This window comes from Ochotona princeps, chromosome 5 (assembly GCF_030435755.1).
Source record: "Ochotona princeps isolate mOchPri1 chromosome 5, mOchPri1.hap1, whole genome shotgun sequence".
Classification (NCBI taxonomy): domain Eukaryota; kingdom Metazoa; phylum Chordata; class Mammalia; order Lagomorpha; family Ochotonidae; genus Ochotona; species Ochotona princeps.
Window position 1 is genome coordinate 41,355,221 of NC_080836.1, and position 16,134 is coordinate 41,371,354.

At 40.0% G+C, this 16,134-nt stretch overlaps 1 protein-coding gene across 2 annotated transcripts in view; it reads right to left on the reverse strand.

The window, feature by feature from the left end:
- Window positions 1-16,134, reverse strand: part of PLA2R1 (phospholipase A2 receptor 1) — a 107,174-nt gene that overhangs the window by 23,068 nt on the left and 67,972 nt on the right. For both annotated transcript variants that reach the window (XM_058664541.1, XM_058664540.1), the window contains exons 12-17: window positions 13,275-13,477; window positions 10,466-10,611; window positions 7,021-7,105; window positions 4,214-4,346; window positions 3,605-3,640; window positions 2,990-3,147 (exon numbers count right to left, since the gene is read on the reverse strand). In XM_058664541.1, the coding sequence (XP_058520524.1) occupies window positions 2,990-3,147; window positions 3,605-3,640; window positions 4,214-4,346; window positions 7,021-7,105; window positions 10,466-10,611; window positions 13,275-13,477 (761 nt within the window). The remainder of the gene's footprint in view (window positions 1-2,989; window positions 3,148-3,604; window positions 3,641-4,213; window positions 4,347-7,020; window positions 7,106-10,465; window positions 10,612-13,274; window positions 13,478-16,134) is intronic.

Sequence of the window (16,134 nt, forward strand, 5' to 3'; positions counted from 1 at the left end):
TCAGGCTTTGTAATGTGTCCATTGAGATAGAGTGTGGACTGAGTGGGAGAACCACCACAGTTTCATACAATGTAAAGAAGTCTGTGAGCATCACGAGTGGAAATCATGGCCTGACTATTCACTGCCTCGATGAAGGACTGTTAAATGCAGATTGTAACTACTTCGAGTTAAGTGGCAGATTTATTACCACTTCAATTATAGTGTGGTGATCTTCCACATGGCACATCATAGCCCGTTGCAATATGGCACAAATCTTCATAGCACTCAGACTGAAACAGATAGTGCAAAAATGAATGTTGTGGATTTTGACTCAGGTATAAGGCCGCATGGTGGAAGGCTTATTAATATGTGTTTATGTAAGAAAGTGATATGAAGATATACTTCAGAACATCAGTTGTGTTTTGTTATGTAAACAGCCATTATAGTTAGCATCATGTGGACAAACTTACCAAAAAGAGATAAAACAGATCAGTCCGTGTATTAACCTCTATCAATGTATTAACATCTATCAATAATTAATCAATTAATTATGAAATCTAAGGAAGAACAGCCTGTCATCTTTTAAATGTTTCTATCAAAACAGGGCAAAACTAAGTTATTTTAAGGCTTGAAAATTCTGTACTTTGGAGGAGGGCTAATATATTTGATATCTATTTTCAGAAATGTTTAAATTATATGAAAAATATAATGGTAAATTTAATTTCATTTACCAAGATGATATACTCAGTGTTGGATTGTTTGTAAGATGTACAAGGCCACCATAAGTACCACCATCACCGCTAATAACCCAAAATGCTCCACATAGCCACAAATTGTGCAAAATTAAAATCTTGGGAATTTATGGTTTTCTTCTTTCTAAGTTCATAACAAGGTAATAGACCAAATGTGTATATTTCTCCCATGTGTACATGTTGAAACCCTAATCCCCAGAATGAAGAATTAGGAGTTAAGTGAGGCTTTTGGAGTAGGGAGAAGTAATCAGATCCTTAGGCCCGAGTCCCTGAGAATGGAGTTAGTACCCTTATAAAAGGGATTCCAAGAGACCCCTTTCCCTTTTGCCACGTGAGAACATAGTGAAAAGAAACCTGTACCTCAGCCAGGCAGTGAACCCTCACTAGACACCAAACTGATCAGCACTTGGGTCTTGGGCTTTCACCTCCAGAACTGTGAGAAAATTGTTTCTGTGGCACCCAGACGGTGGTATTCTGCCTGAGTGGACTGATGCATCGCCCTTGCCCTTTCTCAGTTTGTACTTCCTATACTCTCCAATGATTTTCTTTTATAGCACAGTGCATGGTCAGTGGTTTATCTGTAACACTGACAGGGCATTCTACATTAACATGGTCACAGGTTCAGTCATAATTTTGCTACAAGACACCACGATGTTTGTTTGATTTGAGTTCAGAGTTCCCAGCTAGATCATGTCACCAGCAAGACTTTTCAAACTGCTAAATCCATGCTGAGTTGCCATTCTCTTATAGTAGATGTTAACTCTGTCACCTGCAGTGGCTGTCCATGCCCCAAACATGAGGAGGTAAATTGAGAGGAAACATGAAGATAGAACATCTACAAAGGTTCAGAGAAGAGATAAGTGCTGCTGGAAAGATTAAAGAAGCCTTTCATTGTTTATATCGGTGGCCATCTTTTGTGGAAGGATTTTAAAACTAGCATTTTAATATAATGCAAACATTGTGTTCTTAGGTGCCCTGCATCTGAATACAGCTGTTCTGCTGACATAGGCAGCACCGTTCAGGGTTTTTTTTTAACCACCTTCTGAGTCAGAAAGCTTGGCTTCCCCTAAATATCCTACAACTTAGCTGCTGTGTAATCAAATTGCTCAAATTCAGAGTCTTAGCTTTCTCATCTATAAAATGAACTAATCATAGACTTCCTACAGAGGGTTTTGGAAAATAGTACATGGGTTTAAATGCTAGAAGTTGTCACAGTGCTTAACATGGTGATGGTAAGTATTGGCTAAGTAGCAGCTCTTTTTGGAATGTGCACTTTGCATATTGATGGACTGTGTCCCCTAGTTACTGCTGCCTAAGGGATGGAGATTGCATCAGGCTGAAGAAACAATGTATTTCCTGTGATTTGGCTTGAGTGTTAGTTTTGAGCTTGAGTGTTTCATTTGTAGGAGTGGAAGGGTGGAAAACATCTTGCAACTAGACAGCATTCCACGTTACAGAGATCTTAATCTCTGTGGGACACTGGGATTGCCACCTAACCTGTATGCTTCTCAGCTTTCCAATCAAAACATAGTAGGAGACTCAGATGCATCAGCCCCATGAGCTGCTTGTGCAACAAACAGGATAGATAGATGATAAAACTCCATGAACTGTAAATGCAGATATTTATTCTCTGCAACCTCTTGATGCTTTAGGACAGAACTTCATTATAGCAGTGAACTTACAAAGTTTAAACTTAGTCTTTATCTTAAGTTGAAAGCTACTTCCCATTTTCTGTATATACCATCCACAATTCAGAAGGAAGAAATATTTGAAAATTTAAAACTATTCCCCTACCCTTGTACTGCTAGTCTCTCGTATGCCCAATTAAGTTTTATTTTCCTTCATGGCATTTATTTAACTTCTGTTTCTCTAATGTATTCTATAATTCTGTTTACTTGTATTAATCAGGTCTTTCTTTCCAGGTTAGACTGTCAGGTCTTGGAGGGCAGGAATTTTTTGTCAGTTTTGATCACTAATAGAACCTTGATTCCCTAGAAGGTTCTTAATAAATATGTGTGGAATGAGCAAAGGAACCTCACAAAATAATAAAACTCCATTTACTCACCGTTGTTGCTAACAAAGACTGAAGAGAAGCAAACTGACTATGCAAGATAGTAAATCTCTGTCTGTTATTTTCTTATCTCTATGATAGGAAGAAAATCTTCAGAAAAATCCTGGGCTTATATGCCACCACTTCTCCCCAAGACAGAAGCAGATGCTACATTTTATATTTCCCCCAATGAACTGCATGCAAATACCGCTTTTATTTTCCTGTGGATGAATTCTTGCTCATGTGCAGAATGAATTGTGAGAATATCACTGCGCAGCCAGCCACAGGCAAACTCAAAGGAGGACCACTCCGAGGGATAGGTATGAAAAAGGTACTCTGCATCATGATAGAAGAGCCAAGGTGCATCTGACCAAAGAGAAGAAGCAACACAAGTGATGCCAAAACTTTGAGAGGGACAACATGGACTCTAAATAAGGTATGCTAGACTTCAAATAAGGTATGCTATGTTTGATCTGCATTTGTAATTTGTTCCCTCGGCATTTTGAAATGTGCACTAAATATCTATCTACACACATATGTAAATATATAATTTTCTCATTTTCCTTGGTCTAAGTCATACAGTAAAGCTTCACTGTTATTTTAAGATCAAGGATATATACATATTTTAAAATCATGGCATGAAAATAGAGGGATGCTGTGCTGCTAGCCTTCAGCTATGTTTAATGGCCACTAATTTTTATCATTAAGTTGAACTTAAGTAAAAAGAGACTCGACTGGAGGAATGTAATAACAGAATAATGGTGCATGGGGCACTTCTATGATATATACTTAAGAATGTAGTAACTGCAAGAACGGTGCTTACCATATTGATACCAGGATGGGATCGTGGGTTTCACATCTGCAAAGTAAAAGCAAACAGCCTTAACTGACCTTTCTTTATAGGTGCATTGTCCCTAATTTCCTTTAATGGTAGCCACACTTTTTGGTACTCTACTTTTAAAAAACATTTAACAAAAAGCTAGGTATCTGTGCTGTCAGAATAGTATGGTTCCTTCTCATATTGGAGGAGAAGGAACCAGTGAACCTTTGCGTAAAGAAAGGAAGGCTATGAACATTCTTGGAGGGCCTTGTGGATGGCACACATTACTGATCTTACAAGTCTTACTGGTCTTACTGTTTGCTGCTAAAGTGAAAATGACATTTCTCCCAGAATCAATGTGCACAGTGAAATATTCTTTCATGTTGTCTGGCTCCCTTCATTCCCAAGGAATGAATTTGGGACACTGCAGTGATGTTATCATTTCTCCTTGACCTGTGATCCAATTTTTGCTGATGCATTGAAATTTACTTCATCATTCAGGTTGCTGGAATTGTGTGGTTCAGGGTATTTAACTTTTAGGTCTGAAAATCTTCAATGGGGCATGCTATACAGTACTGGGAATCAAACAGCTAGGAAAGATCTTATTTTTACCTCTTGGAATTTTGCATATCCATTCACGTTTGGAACCACAGTGCATGGGCAGCAATGTTTTGTTTGCCTTATACACGGCGCAGTTTCTTATATCCTCTTCAAAGTAAGTATTGTCTAAAAATGAAGAGACAACCTGCAGCAGATGAAGTTCGTTATTTCTTAATGACGAATCCCCCACAGGAAAATTGCACAAGATCAGAAAGGCAGCCCTGTCTTTAGCCAACATGAACTTCCAGTGGAAGCTTCACAATTCCAATTAGTGAAGAACCAGGTAGTAAATTTTTTCTTTTTTTTTTTTTTAGATTTATTTAATTTTTATTACAAAGTCAGATATACTGAGAGGAGGAGAGATAGAGAGGAAGTGGAGCTGCCGGGATTAGAACCAGCGGCCATAAGGCGAGGACCTTAGCCACTAGGCCACGCTGCCGAGCCCCCAGGTAGTAAATTTTAAGGATTGTTTCTCGAAGATGCTTTTGCCTAAAAGTAATTATGCTAGATGCTCGTCCAGAAGGAACAAAACAGATGCATGCTTCATTCTGAACTTGCATTATTTTACTAACTGGCAGGATGTCTAGCTAGAGGATTAAGGGTAAACCTGGAGGCTTGGGGAAATATCACAATTCAGATGTCCATTATTTTACATAGATGTTAAGCTCTCAGTCTGGAGCAACTGAACTCTAAGCCATAACTAGCTTTCTTTAGGAAACTACCCCTCACTTTCCTTAGGTGACTACATTTCTTACCTCATGTATGCAAACAAGACATTAAAGAATCAACCTTCTTTACCATTTCATGACTACCTGACATAAGAGTGGATGGGCTATTAGCAAAATTGGGACAAAATTGGGGGAAAAAGAGGATTTAAAAAGGTTTGTTTGCTTAGCTTAAAAAAGGGGGCAGGATGCGATAGCCTGGTGGCTAAATCCTTGCCTTGCACGCACCAAAATTCCATATGAAAACTAGTTCATGTCCCAGCTGTACTACTTCCCATTCAGCTCCCTGCTTGTGGCCTGAGAGAACAGTGGAGGATGGCCCAAAGCCTTGGAACCCTGCACCCATGTGGGAGACCTGGAAGAAGCTGCTGGCTCCTGGTTTTGGATCAGATTAGCTCTGTCCATTGCAGCCACTTGGGTAGTGAAGCAGCAGACCAAACATCTGTCTGTCTCTCCTCTTTGTAAACTTGACTTTCCAATAAAAATGAACAAATCTAAAAAAAAGGCTTATTTATTCAATTTAAAAGACAAAGGTGAGGAGAAAGCTGGGCTGTGCCAGGCTGTAGCCAATAGCCTGGAATTCAATATGACTTCAACTGATTCAAAAGTTTAAACTGGGGAATGACTTGAGTTTGGATTCAGTTTGTCCAGTGTGGAGTAGAGAGGAACTCAGTGTGGCGCACTGCTTTATGGCTAATTTCATTTAATCTGAACCAAATCGCTCTTACCCTATTGCTAATGAGTTTGTTTTTCTAAAGCAAAATGAAGTATTCCTAAGCCCTAGGTATCACTTTTTGTTTTTCAAATGCTACATTGTCAGTAACCAACTCAACTCTGCTGTATTGTGGCTGCCATTTATGAGGTAAAACAACTCTGCTATGCCTGTTTCATTTTCTGGGCCTTTGTTTCCTCATCAGTGAAATGGGTGGAAGGAATTGAGTGATCTCTAGGATTTCTTCCCACTCTCTATTCTTGAAAGTCTTTCCAAAAATGCTATATTGGAATGAAAATATTATTCTTCCTTTTTTTTAAAGTACTGTGCTGTTATCAGTATTTTTGTTCCCATTGGATACATACAGCAGTCTTTATCCATCCTTCCATCTCTGTATCCTTTCTTGGCCACAGATTTGCAGCCATCTGTATCCTCTGCTGGTCTTTACTGTTTCAAAGTTTGGTTGGTCTTATTTTGCCAAATGGGAGATGCAACATTTTGGCTTTGGAGTAAAAAAACCTGTGTGCAAATTTTCACACTCTGATGTATTGTTCTAGACAAAATATTGAATTCCCTTCATTATTACTGCACTGGATTACAATACAGATGAAATGGCAGCACACAGGAATGCATTCAGATCCGTGTTAGGAACAGTCAAAGGTCTACGTTTCTAAGAACTGATTCAATCCTCCCTGTCAGCATCAACCTATCCTGGTAGATGAAACAAACTACCTGGATATTTTCGCATGCGACGTAGGTTGGATCCCATCTAGGTCTGGAATATGGCATCAGCGTTTTTACTGTCACATTGAGGAGCCTATGAGAACTCCTCAATGCACTTAAAGAAAAAAAATGCAATAGTGAATTCTCTTTTTTTACTGACGTTTCCAAGGATAAGGCTAAGTGAAAATGCAAAACTTTCTTTTCTTTCTAAAATGTTTGCTCTGGCCAAGAAGAAGGTGATATTTCTGAGGCTTCCATCTGTGTCCTTTCAGAGTGAGATAAACTGCTGCTTCTCACTGTGACAAATGATGGTCCCCCAGTCCCAGCAGCCGGGCATTGTATTGGAGAGTGAAGCTGGGTTCAAAGAAGTCTGGGGTTTGAAAGTACACCTGCTTCTCTAACAGAGGAACTCTGCTAACATGCAAGATGGTTTGTGGGCAGGTGTTTGAGATTTTCATTCCGTTTCAGGATAAGACTCTAAAGTGTTCTCAGAAGACTGGTGTAGTTCTCCCAAGATCTTTCCAAAATTATTCTCCTGGTACCAACGTCTGGCCTAGTTTTGTTGTAGGAAATATCGTTATTATTTCTAGGTTCTCTGGGCTGGTTCTGGGCCTCTTTCTTGGAGTTCATCTCCTCTCCTCCAGTTAGGAAAGACTTACAGGAGTTCTGTCAGACCATTCCCAAGAGCCAGAATTCAGTGGGTTTCTTTTATTAAATCCAATCCAGAACTGCCTTTCTTCTGTCCTAGAGAGAAGACATAAAACACTGTGTTTCCTGTTGAACTCAAACATTATATAATAGTCAAAATAAATTTTAAAGTATTTATGTGTGCAGGAAGGAAGCTGATGCTGCCGGTTAAGGAGTGATCAAACCAACAGCTATTTCTTGAACATATTTTATGTACAAAATGCTCTGCTACCCAGTGTGTGGGGAGAAAACATAGCCTTTCCAATTCTATATCTTTTGGTTTGTGTTGGCTTGTTCACTAGTGATGCAAAGTTGGTAGACAGTGAACCCATATTGAGAACCTGAGTTTCTAATCAGGAGTGGCAATGTCTTTGGATCAAAATAAGAACAAATAAAATCTGATTGGAAAGAGATTTTTGGAACAGCTCTTCTTAGAGGAATTTTTAAAACTACTTTACTATGTATTTACTGTATTACCAAACTACTTAATAGTGATTTCATTTGTCCAATATTCACAGATTTTTCTGAAAGTTAGTCACCACCAACTCTACTTAATAAAGGGTACACAGTGGGGGTTTTCTTGGATCCCAGCACAAATCATTGTACAACAAATCAGCCTGAGCCATGGTAGATTAACCCCAGCAGTCACCATTGGTTTAGAGTTGGCAAGAAGTTCCACAGAGAATCATCTTCCCTCCTATTAGGCAGAGTACAAATATGTCAAGCCACAGAGTACTCAATAAATCAAGCAATAAAGTCTAATTGTACAATGAACCGTCTCGCCAGGATAATTTTCTGAGTATAATTTTGAAGAATTAAAGATTTAAAAGATTCAGAAGTCCTGACAGATGCTTTATTTTCCTTAGTGCAGGAAGCCAGCCTGTTCGGAAGCATCACTGCTCAGATATTGGAGCTCCTCTGCCTGAACAATACAAATTGAGGTCAGATGCCACATCCAAAATTGGAGCCAACACAGGTCCTTGGTTGGTCACTGTCATGATGACAACTTACACCAAAGGTGGCGTAAAGGGACAGTGACCACCTGTAGGTTAAGCCAGGCAGGACAGTGACCACCTGGAGGTTAAGCCAGACACATTAATCTTGATGGGAGAATATAAAAACCTTGTCACTCTCTCTATACTGAGAATTTTTTAGTTCTTTCCCCATTGAATTCAAGGTTCTGTATTTTTCCTGCTATATATTGGCTCCTAGATGATGGATTAGAATCTGTTTTCTCTCCATTTCCTAAAGTTGTATAATATTCAGATACACACACACAAACACAATTTGATGGGCTCCCCTGGTATTCCAGGCAAACAGTAACACTTGGTGGCTCTATGGTTAGAAGCTGAAGATTAATCATTTGACAGATGCCTGGCACTAAATACTGCTAAAAAGTTCAAGAGTAGAATTTACATAAAAAGTGACATAGTCACATCCAATCTTTTTCAATTTTTAGGGCTAAAACCCTTTAAAAGTTAGCATTTGACTTTTTTTTAAAGATTATTTATTTTTATTGGAAAGGCGGACATATAGAGAGGAGGAGAGACAGAGAGGAAGATCTTGCATCTGATGGTTCACTCCCCAAGTGACCGCAATGGCTGGAGCTGAGCCAATCCGAAGCCAGGAGCAAGGAGCTCTTCTGGGTCTCCCACGTGGGTGCAGGGTTCCAAGTCATTGGGCCATCCTTTACTGCTTTCCCAGGCCACAAGCAGGGAGCTGGATGGGAAGTGGGACCACCGGGATTAGAACCGGCGCCCATATGGGATCCCTGTGCATGCAAGGCAAGAACCTTAACCACTGCGCTATCGTACCAGGCCCAGCATTAATTTTAAAGCTCATGGGAAGCAGGTTGCAAGTGATTGTTTGCTACAGCAAACCTAACTGATATTCAAGGGCAAAGTGTGAAGAGCATTTTGCAAGAGGCTAAAGTAATGAAGCCCAATACAGCCTGGAGCTGTGGAGACTCATGTATCCCTTGATGTGAGGCCCTATGGCTGGCTGATAATCCAGGTGAACAGAAGCTTCCTACATGTTCCTTCAGTCTTAGTGTGACTCAGCAGCTTGGTGTGAGTCCAGAGAGTTCTGTGTTAGTGAGTAGAATGTTCAGCCAACCTCTGCAGCCATTCTCAGGCCAGTGCTTCTAATTGTCACCGACAGTTCTGTGAGCCATTAACATGTGTTCTCAAGAAAAGGGATTCACAGTGAAAATGCTTGCTTCTAAAGGCCTTCACAATGAGAACATACATGACATTAACAAGATTATACATTTTATGGTTGCATTTAATCATTCAATCTTTTCTTTACCCCATAGAACACTCTATGAGATCAAGATCATTTTATATATATATTGAAGATGAATAAATTGATAAGTATTATATATTTATCATTTTATAAGTCAGAATTTTCTTCATGAAACAGTCTTGTATTATCTCTGGGGTTCAGGCAAGTGTTTTACAGAGAGGGCTTGGCACTGGCTTTCTGGCTTACCCGTGTTTTCATTGGATGAAGGTACGCAGCGTAGAGGCACACTGCCCTTCAGCAAAGACATCCTCAGGGCAGAGTTGTGTCTGTTGTGTGACTGACCATGTCCCTCCCGAAAAGAAAGCTGACTGACAAGAATGTTCTAGAGAAAGAGGCTAAGGGAAGGAACAGCTTACAAAAAGAAGACATGATGGCTTCTTTGAATGTAGGGTAGACCAGATCTGCACTGGCTCTAATTCCAAAATGGTGGGAAGCCAACTTGAGGCTTATGAGCAACTTGAATATTAAAACCACCTTTTGGCTGAGGAATGGGCTTTCTCCCAAGTAATGAGCATTCTGCAACTGGAAGGAATTATGCAGGCACTGAGTGACCATGGGAATGTGCTAGAAGGAATTTCTGCCCTGGGTGGGAGGTATCACAAGACCTTTTAGATTTCTTCCAGTGTAAACTTAATTGAGTTTCTAATTCCACAGAGTTAAACATTGTGTAAAATTTCCAGGATGGTTACAGATAACTGAATGCCTGTTTCCTTAAATGTATAATTAGGGGGCTAGATTGGAATTTTTTAAAACAATCACTGGGATTCCTCTTTTTACAAACAAAGTTGAACATGACCTCCTATTATATACAAAGCAACACTCCCAAGTTTGACAGAGGAGCTATAAACATCTGACTTGAGGAAAAAGACAAGACTTCAAATGGCAAAATCGTGATCACTTTGGTTCTAGTTTCATAAGATGAGGATGTGGTGTGACACAAATACAAAACTAAATGTGTGTATGTATTTTCTTCCACAACTAATGGCTAACTGGTTTTAGGCTTATAACAAATACTAGAATTTTAGACAAGTATTTGGGAAACTCACCCCTAAGAAGTCATTACTGGGAGATGGAATATTCAACTGTAATTTCAAAAAATTGACAAGTATTTACCGATTAAATTTTGAATGTAAAAGCTCATTCACAAAATTCTCTTCCTCAACATGGGCAAAGCTTGCAAGATGAGCTCCAAATTCCTCACAAAATGCTTCAGCTTCTCTCCATGATCTTTTCATCAGGACCTTTTCACTGTGAAATACCTGTAGAATTAAAAATTCAACATAGTCACGGATAAAGAGAAGTTGTTTAATTCTTCTGAAGAATTAAATATTTGTCATTATTCTTTATTAATACCTTGATTTGGTGAGAGGAAATAACATTTATTGAGTTAGGATGTGTCTAGTTGTGGTAAACTATATGCTCATTTTACCTTTGTAATGCACTCATGAGTGTATATTGAGAACTTCTTCCCCCTAAATCTCTTGTGTCTGCCAAATACTTGTTTTTCAACAAACATGTGTCTTGAGATGAGGAAAATCAAGCTGGGAGAGCTTACAAATTATAGGTCTTACAGCTACCACATGGCAGAGCTAGGATTAGATCCAAGATTCCTTGTTTACAGAATCTATGAACTTCCATCCCACCAGTGTGCATTCTGACAAATTAGAATTAGCTGAGCAATCATAGATCTGGCTGATCCATGGCAGGGAATGAGAAATAAGACCTAGGACTTAGGACATGTCTCTCTGTAGAACCTGAGGTCTTAGCTGAGCTTGCAGATGTGCTCTGTATAGATTCTCTGCTGTTTCTCAGTTGTTCTCATGGTCACAGGAAACAGACAGGTGAGTGGAAGATCTGCTTTTGGCTTTCAAGAGGCGTGAGGGACTGAAGACCCAGAACTCCTGATCTTGGGTTTCTGTACATCTCTCTATTTGAACTGCTCAGTATTAAGCCAGCATCTCTGAAGCCAGGCAGGTACACCCTGCAGGCAGCCTTCACAAGCTTTGATTGGCTGAGACTACAATGCGTAGCTTTCTGAATCCTCTGGACCACAGCACAGCCTTTCCATCTTTTAAATTATGTGTAAAAGCTCACCTCCTCTGGGAACCTCTTCCAGAATCTCTCTAAATTCATAAATCCTACTGTCGTGCGCATCAAGCACACCATGCATTTGTTGACACATCAGGATGATATACTGCAGAAAAAGCCCTGCACCAGGAGTCCCAAGATCAGGACTTTATTCCAATGTCGTTAATAAATAATTGAGATCTTGAACAAATCTCTTTATCTAGCTAACCTCAGTTAATGCATTTCTAAGGTCTTACTGCTCTGTGAGGTCACTTCTGGACCTGCTCTGTGTGAATTTAGTGTAGGATTCTCCATGGGTGCTCTGAAATGGAGCGCATTCACAGGTGCTCACAACTTCTGTGAGGTGGCATCCTGGCAGGTGTTGAAGATTGTCCTGACCCTGCTCTGCATGTACCTAGTGCTTTCTCTCAGAGCAGCTGAATCTCTATAAAATGAACCAAGACAAAACCACCATACAAAACCACATCCTGTTTCAAACAGTATGTTTTTGATAAGATTGCAGGAACTTACATAGACCTATTTTCTGAAGCTGGTTCACAAACAGACATATTTTCAAATAATTTTATAAAATGTGCACACACATATACACACACATTAACCAATCGAATGAGCTGGTTTGATATTCAGCTTTCTGACAATCTATAAAGTCTAACTTTTGTGGTTGGATTGTATTATTTTGTAAGGAAAATTTTATAGCTTTGGCTTGGACACCACAGCGAGTCCTATAATCTCAGTATCTACTGAGTGTCTGCCTCCTTGGGTGAACTGGAATAATCTAGCTCTTCTTCTTGCTTGCAATTCTTGGGGAGAATGCATGGAAAATGGAACATCTTGGGCCCATTATGATAGCCTAGTGGCTAAATCCTTGCCTTGCTTGCATGTGCTGGGATTTCATATAGATGCTGGTTTGTGTCCCTGCTACTCTATTCCCTTTCAGCTTCCTGTTTGTGGCCTGGGGGAGCAGTGGAGGATGGCCCAAAGTCTTGGCACCCTGCATTCATGTGGGAAATGCAGAAGAAGCTCCTGGCTCTTGACTTTGGATAAGCTTATCTATGGCCATTGTGGCCACTTGGGGAGTGAATCATGGATGAAAAATCTTTCTGTCTCTCCTCTTTGTAGAGCTGCCTTTCCAATATAAATAAACAAATCTTACAAAATAGGAATGTTCTGAGACTGGAGAGTCTGTTTTCTTTTTCCTCCTAGAGTGGGATGTGTCACCACACTTGAACTTGGTAATCCAAGGGGTTTCTGAGTAATCCAGAACTTTCAGTCTCTTGGACTGAGGTATACATGGAGCCTGGAATGTTGAGACTCTGTCTGCTCCAGGCAACTTTCCTGGGTCTTTGGGGACTGGCTCCCTGAGGACCTTGGTTTTTCTGTTTCTTCCTATAACTGAAGGACAACATAACTGAAGGACAGTGTTGTTCTGACTTGTGTGAGAGCTGTAACTGCTCTCATACTGTGGCAGATGAGTTGGAGCCAAAACTTCTGGCAGAAACAGGAATCTTTGCAGGAATTGGTTAAGAGTTTAAGAGACACCACCCCAGGGTTTGATAAGCAGTACACTGAGCTGTACTTGTGTTTGGTGTTTCTGTTTAGCAGATATTAATAGCCATGGGGAGACCTTTGCTATCACCAGGGATATGCCAATTTTTGGCTCTCACATTATTTGGAATAAGTGAAAGGATTGAGATAGGCAAAAATATTAATTAAGCATCTACTATGTGCCAGACACTGTTTTGGAAAAACAAAAGGTGCTAGAATAAGGGAACTTGGGATGTAACAGTAAAGAAGGCTAGTGCTGTTGAGGATGCCTACGTAACCCTAGTATTACCTTGAAGCAACTGGCCAGACCAGGCCGTGACTCCCAATCCATAAAGCAGGGGTGAAAGGGCCATCTTTCTTCATGTTTGGTTTTCTTCCAAGTTTTCACTGGCTGCTTGCACAGGGACATGGCCTTAAAGTGTCTACAGTCCTTTACTTCCCAGCGTCCAGCTGGATTCTTTCCTCGAATGGCCACACAACCACCACTATATTCTGAAAACAAAACACAAACACTCCAGCTGCTGGCCAACTGTGCTCAGAGGCAGTTCACTCATAGTCATTTCTTAATGAAACATCCAGGCAAGAACAATGGAGATGAAAAGGGATGCCTTATTGGCATGATTATCTCATTTCTCTTCATTTCCCGAGAAAAGGATAGAAGATGGAAATGTATAAAAACAGACTGTGATCCTGGAATTTGGGTGTTGTTTAAGCTCAGATGGCAAGTGATGGAAATTCAGGTGCTGTCCCCACACCAAACCAAAGCTTCCTGTACAACTCCACGCTAGATTTCCAAGTCCCATTGTGAAAAACCAGCAATGATAAGTGCAGAGTGCTCATCCACTGACAGTTACATTCAATGAGGAATATTCAGTGGGGAGGGGAAATGAGAGAGAAAGGGAGAGAGAGAGAGACAGAGAAGATTTAAAAGACAAGTGAAAGCACAGTTTTTTTCCAGCATCTTTATAATTTATGTGAAATATCGGGAAAGGTGATAGACTGTTTAATAATGGGAAGATTCCATTCTTTTGTGTATGTTTGTACGTTTGGAACATTGAGTACATTATTACATAAAAATAACTAATGAATTGAGTTAAGATCCTCAAGTTTATCAGTCAGTGAGTTAAGATCCTCAAGTTTGTCAGTCAAATTTGTGTAACTCATAAGATGATAGAAACACACACTCCAAATTTCAGTGAAGGAAAGTAGGAAACAGCCCTCTGTAGACAGCAGAAAAAAAGATGGAGAAAAGAATGCATGTACGTCTTGAATCCAGGATGGTTATTCCATTAGCTAATTCAACATTTGGCAACAACAAAAAAATCATACTTCTTCAGTGCATCTAGCCAGTGGCTATAGAGGACAAATTAAACAAAATCAGAAACAACTCTCAAATTAGTACCATACACAGACATATAGCTATCAATTGAAAAACACATAATATGTGAAGTGCTATAGCTAAGGTGTGTTTAAAGTTCTGAGGGCTCATCTTTGGCCTGAAAGTTAGCCGTGCTGAAGACATCTGCATTCCCTATCAGGGTGCTGGGTTTGAGCCCCTCCTCCACTGTTGATTCCACTGTCCTGCTAATACAATAATGATGGATCAAGTACTGGGCTCTCTAACAGATGAGTGGGAGACCTGTAAAGAGTTCCCAGCTCCCAGCTTCCATCTGACCTCGTCCTGGCTGTTGCAGGCATTTGGGAAATGTACTAGCAGATGGAAGTTCCGTCTCTTTGTCTCTTCAAAAAAAATTTAGAAAGATCTGTGGGAGAAATCATACAAAATAATGGAGACTGTCTAGAGAAGACAGAGAAGGATTTGCAAGAAGTAATAGTTGAGTCAAATTTTGAAGATAAAAAAGGAGATTAGGATTTTCAAGGCCTGTTTGTAAAAAAAAAGAAACAGGTGATTTTTGTTGAAGCATCTAAAGACATAACAATTCTGCACTTAAGCTAGAGGTTTGTCTGGCTTAATAATGGTGCCAATTGTATTAGGTACCAGTTAAAAGTGTTATCTTTATCACCCAATGTTTGGTGACGTTCTGCCCCCAGAAAGACAAAAGGACAATGAAGAATAAAAACGAGTGAGAACAAAGTGCAAAAGACTACTGGAGGAATGGGAAAAATTTGCTGAAAGAGGAGAAAGCATAAAGAGCTAAGGAATGAACATCTGTCTTCAATAATCCAAGGTGCAAGCCTTACATAAGGCAGTGGGCATGGTGGCCGTGAGGCAGTCTCTGATGCAAGCTGCTCTGCCCTGTGTGAGTCCTGTGTGTGTGCACAGTGAAGCACCACAGAGCCCCACAAGGTGAAATCGCCGGTCATCAACAAGGAAGTCCATCAGTAAGGCTCATTTGGAAGAACAGAATGGTATGTACAAAGGCCATCAGATGGCTCCATTAGTCCAGAACAGCTAATTATTGCTACAGATGGAAGGTTGGAGGCAAGTAAGGGCTGGGGGAAGTTTGTAGTATGCAGTTGCTGTTGCTGTGAATGGAGTGTTGCAGGCTTATAGAACATGTGAATGCATCTCACAACCTAGCTTAGTCATGAGCAGAAGAGGAAATGATGCCATCTCTGTGCAGTGGAATTGAACTGTGCAAATCTACATGGAAGTCCAACATGTCCTAGGATCATGGAGATGTTCCATTTGAAAGAGGAAGGAAAACATGTACTCCCTCCCTCAAGTCCCCTGTCTTTTTTTTTTTTTTTTGAGCTGCCATATTTGGATCTCCTACTAGGGCACAGCACAGGTGGGAACTCTGCAGGGTTCTAGGCCAAGTACAAATATCTAGTGAATTGAACATAGAGCAGGTTAATGAATCACAATAAGCCTTGTCTAAAACATGGGGCTATTAATTTCCTATTCACGCACATTTCATGATGATCAAATGAAACGATGTATAGAAAAGCACTCTATAAGATAAAAGGAGCTTAAAAAATACCCTGAAGAAGTTGCTCTGATTCTTATTATAGCCATTTTCATTACAAAAATGAGGACTTGTGGCCTGAGTTTTGCCTGCCTGCATGTTCCCCATTTTTTTTAAAAAGCTTGAATCAGCAAGTTTAAAATGCAATATGCTTTTTTTTATTGGTCTTGCAGTTTATTTCACTTTCTCACATCAGACAGTGATTAACTAGCCTTGGTT